This window comes from Apis dorsata, unplaced genomic scaffold, assembly GCF_000469605.1.
Source record: "Apis dorsata unplaced genomic scaffold, Apis dorsata 1.3 scaffold_111, whole genome shotgun sequence".
Taxonomy (NCBI): domain Eukaryota; kingdom Metazoa; phylum Arthropoda; class Insecta; order Hymenoptera; family Apidae; genus Apis; species Apis dorsata.
In genome coordinates, this window is record NW_006263406.1 from 327,769 (window position 1) to 331,592 (window position 3,824).

The 3,824-nt window shown below is 41.4% G+C and overlaps 2 protein-coding genes across 6 annotated transcripts in view; one reads left to right on the plus strand and one right to left on the minus strand.

Annotated features, from left to right (window-relative positions):
- Positions 1–3,824, minus strand: part of LOC102677050 (CREB-regulated transcription coactivator 1-like) — a 35,572-nt gene that overhangs the window by 27,894 nt on the left and 3,854 nt on the right. For 4 of the 5 annotated variants that reach the window (XR_004149917.1, XM_031508882.1, XM_031508884.1 and 1 more), the window contains exon 2: positions 3,185–3,433. The exons of the other annotated variant lie outside the window; for it this stretch is intronic. Coding sequence is in view for 3 of the 4 variants with exons in the window: in XM_031508882.1 (XP_031364742.1) it covers positions 3,185–3,433 (249 nt within the window). In the remaining variant the exon portion in view is untranslated. The remainder of the gene's footprint in view (positions 1–3,184; positions 3,434–3,824) is intronic. 5 annotated transcript variants of the gene reach the window in all.
- Positions 7–1,453, plus strand: LOC102676905 (general odorant-binding protein 69a-like). The gene is made up of 6 exons (XM_006612369.2): positions 7–117; positions 522–603; positions 742–830; positions 891–993; positions 1,068–1,132; positions 1,366–1,453. Exons 1-6 carry the CDS (start codon positions 43–45, stop codon positions 1,381–1,383), a joined length of 432 nt encoding a protein of 143 aa, XP_006612432.1. The 5' UTR covers positions 7–42; the 3' UTR covers positions 1,384–1,453.

The following is a 3,824-nucleotide window of genomic DNA, read 5'->3' on the forward strand; positions in this document are numbered from 1 at the left end:
CAGGACGTGTGCGTGCGGGGAAAATATTATTATCGCGCGATCATGGGTAGCACGAAGCAAGCCTTCATCCATTCTCTCGCCCTCCTCTGCCTCCAGACGATTTTCGTGAGCGCGGCGGTAAGCTTCCATCCAACTATTTTTCAATCTCGATTCGTTGGACGAAGCGGGGGATGTCGGTAAAAAGGTTGGGTGTTTCGCCGAGTATTTTTATTATTAATTTTAATAACTCTTTTAATATCCAATTACCGAGAAGATTATAAAATATATATTTTCTTTTATATATATATATATATAATATATATAATAATAATTAATAATAAATATATATTTTATATTTATATATTTCTCGAATGATTCGAGAATTATAATCGACTCCACATCGTATAATTGTAATCTATATGTTTTGATAACACGATCGTTGATTTGACAAGAGGGGAGAGAGGTTCAGGAATAGATCTGAAATTGATACGACAATTATTTAAAAAAGAAAAGTACGCGAGTTTGGACCGATTTTATTTTAGCCGGATTGGGTGCCGCCCGAGGTGTTCGACATGGTCGCGGACGACAAGGCTCGGTGCATGGGCGAGCACGGGACGACGCAAGGTTAGTACAGCGTGAATTTCCACAGCGATTGTGAAACAACCGGTTAAAGAATTTGAATAATTGAATATTAAAATCTCGAAAAAGTCTCGCGCTCGTGCTTTTCGATCGAAAAATAATTCACCGCACGTCTCAACGTAGCGCAAATCGACGAGGTGGACAAAGGGAACCTGATAAACGAACCGTCCATCACTTGCTACATGTATTGCTTGTTAGAGGCGTTCAGCTTGGTGAGTTTTCGATAAATCGCGTCCAAAGACGCGACTAAAGAGAATAGAATTCTCGTTCAGGTCGACGATGATGCCAACGTGGACGAGGATATGATGCTGGGCCTGCTGCCGGATCATCTTCAGGAAAGGGCACAATCGATCATGGGCAAATGCCTTCCAACGTGTACGTGTAGATAGATTTATCGAGATTTGAGAACAATTTCTGAAATTTCTTCTTCTTTTCTCCTGCTTTTGCAGCCGGCTCCGACAATTGCAACAAGATATACAATCTCGCCAAATGCGTCCAAGAATCTGCACCGGACGTAAGTGAGAAAATTCTTCTTTCATTATATCTCGATTAATTTACAAATTCGAGACTCTTCGATGATATTATAAATAACAATGCCTCGACTTTTTTTTACAAATTAACATGCAACCTTTTCTTAACATATCTATACATCTATTACGAAACGACAAAAGCGAAAACGTGCGAGGAACGTGTGCATGCAAAAAGCAAAACTATTTTCTTTCGAATTGAGATACCTTTCGCTTTCAGGTATGGTTCATTATCTAAGGCCGTGACGAGAAGACTATTTCCGGGATCGAGTGGACGATCGCGAGGGAAAATTGACAACAGGCTGTGTTTAGGGGAAAAAATAAACAAAAAAGAAGAAAAAAAAAAACAGGAGATATTATCATGAAAAGTACAAATAATTTCAATTCGTCTGTAAACAAACGCGTGTAAAAATCGCCACCGATGCTGATAACCGGTGAGGAGGAGATAAATACATATAAAATGTGTATAATGTAGAATGTGAGAAAGTGAAAAATATACGAATATGAGCCGAGTGAACGTTCTTCGCTCGAATAATCAAACAAGAAATTTCTCCAAGTTATATATCCATAGTGTGAATAATTTGTTTGGAAAAGCGATAATAACGTTTATATTGAACGTAATATCGTTACGTGATGATCGAACGAAGCGCGATTTCCAGCTCATTGATATCTACTATAATTTGCATGACAATCCAATCCGCGGATGTCTTCGATTTATATGGCGTATAATTGTATGTTTACGCGAAAACAACCCCGCGATATACACGAAATTTAACCAACTTGTCGTTACCACGTTCTTTCATCCTTAAGGCTCGAGATAATTTCTTAATGACTTCATCGACGCGATCCCCCTTACGTAATATTATCCATTCGCGTGATTCAACTGGTCGATTCGTTTCGAAATTTTCTGAGATTTTCGCAATTTCAGAATTTATTCGTTGCTTGAAAATAATCCAAGGCTGGAGCGCGAATACGATATAATAATTTGCAAAATTTCGCGATATTTATCGGCAGAGCAGAAAAATCGTTACCGACGGGATTAAATTAAATTGGCGCGAAACACGATTTAGGAATATAGGATTTGGGAATATGGGAATTTCTCATAGTCTAAAAATCAAGTTGTGCAAAAAAAACTATCCATGCAACTCAAACGTGAAATTTATATATATCCATTCGATAATCAAAAATCGTTGCAATTTTATTATTCTCGCGTTGCACGATTACACTTGGTTGCAAAAGATTCTATCATGCAGAGAGAGAAAAAGAGGATAGAGGTAAATCGGAGAGAAGCTTAAAGTTTGGCGAATCGAAGATTTCGTCATCGATATTTCACGGATATCAGTTCAGACGTTTGGAAAGTTTGCATAGACCGGTTCGATTCCGCTCGAAGAAATCGCGGGGGGGCCGAAAACGCGGAGTGGAGCCGCTGCAACGCGCCACTCCTCCCCCGAAACGGCGGTTCGAAAGGAGAAAAATCTTGAAACGTCTATTTTTACGCGGCGACTGGAAATAGTTTAATGAAAGGAGGCACGCGATCGGCCGTACGTTGCTCCAGCCCATGAGTCACGCTTCGAAAGCGGACTCGCAACAAGTAGAGAGATCTCCTCGGGGGGGGCGCGATCGATTAGTAATTTTCAATAATTCGATAATTCGAGGGATTCGATCGATGCAGGGAAGAAGGAGAAAAAGTCGATAAGGATAATTTACGAGCTTTAATTCTTGCCTCTTAAACTTATTGAAACCACGTATTTGGACAATCGATCCGGATTTTAGCCTCTGTCTTTAGGCTCGCGTGCATCCAATGAATGCAAAGGAACGTCAGGTGTGGAACGGTCGATCGATGATCAGAAATGCAAAATTTTTTGGAACGGAGAGAAACGAAGAGGGGGAGAAAGAAAAGGCAAAAATGGGTGCAAGCGCGATCTACGTGTATACACACACATATATATATATATAATATATACGAAAAAGAAGAGAAAGGGAGGGAAAAAAAAAAAAGAAAAATTAGATTGACACGGTTGTGTTAGATGGGCCAATACCTTAAGGTCGATCGAGTGAATAGCGGCGTTGTGCGACGATGCGTGTTGTTTCGCGTCATTGGCGCAATTCGCGTTGTTGTTAACGTTCGGCAGAGAGCCACCCGCCCTGAACTGATTCCCCAGGTTAATGTGCAGGTGTTTGCCGCTGGACTGCGGTGGACTGGCGCCGGCACTCTTCACGGACAAAGGAGTCTCCAGTACCCCGGATCCCGTGGGACTGGCGCACACCGAGCTGCTCGCCGAGTGGATCTAAGCAGGTCCATCGTTCGTATCGGTCACCAACTTGATCGCTTCCTCTGACAAACTACCTCTTGCCTCTCCACCATCCACACGTGATTCGTGTAAGAGGATTTTCTTTTAAGTTTCTTTTAACCCGGAAAATTTTCTGACGAAATATATATATATGGAACGATAGCGCGGAAGAAGAATTTGGTTGAGAGAGAAAGGGCCCCGCGTTCTCCCTCCAAAGGGATACCATTCCCTTTCCCCATCCGTCTAAAAGCCTACGTGTCTTGGAATTTGTACCGCTAGGTCTGCATTCCTGTCCCAGACCCCGTTTCGATAAACGACCTCTCCTTTTTTTTTTTTTTCTTTTCTTTTCTCCTGTCTCTTTCGTTTCATCGTCCGGAAAGACCGAAAA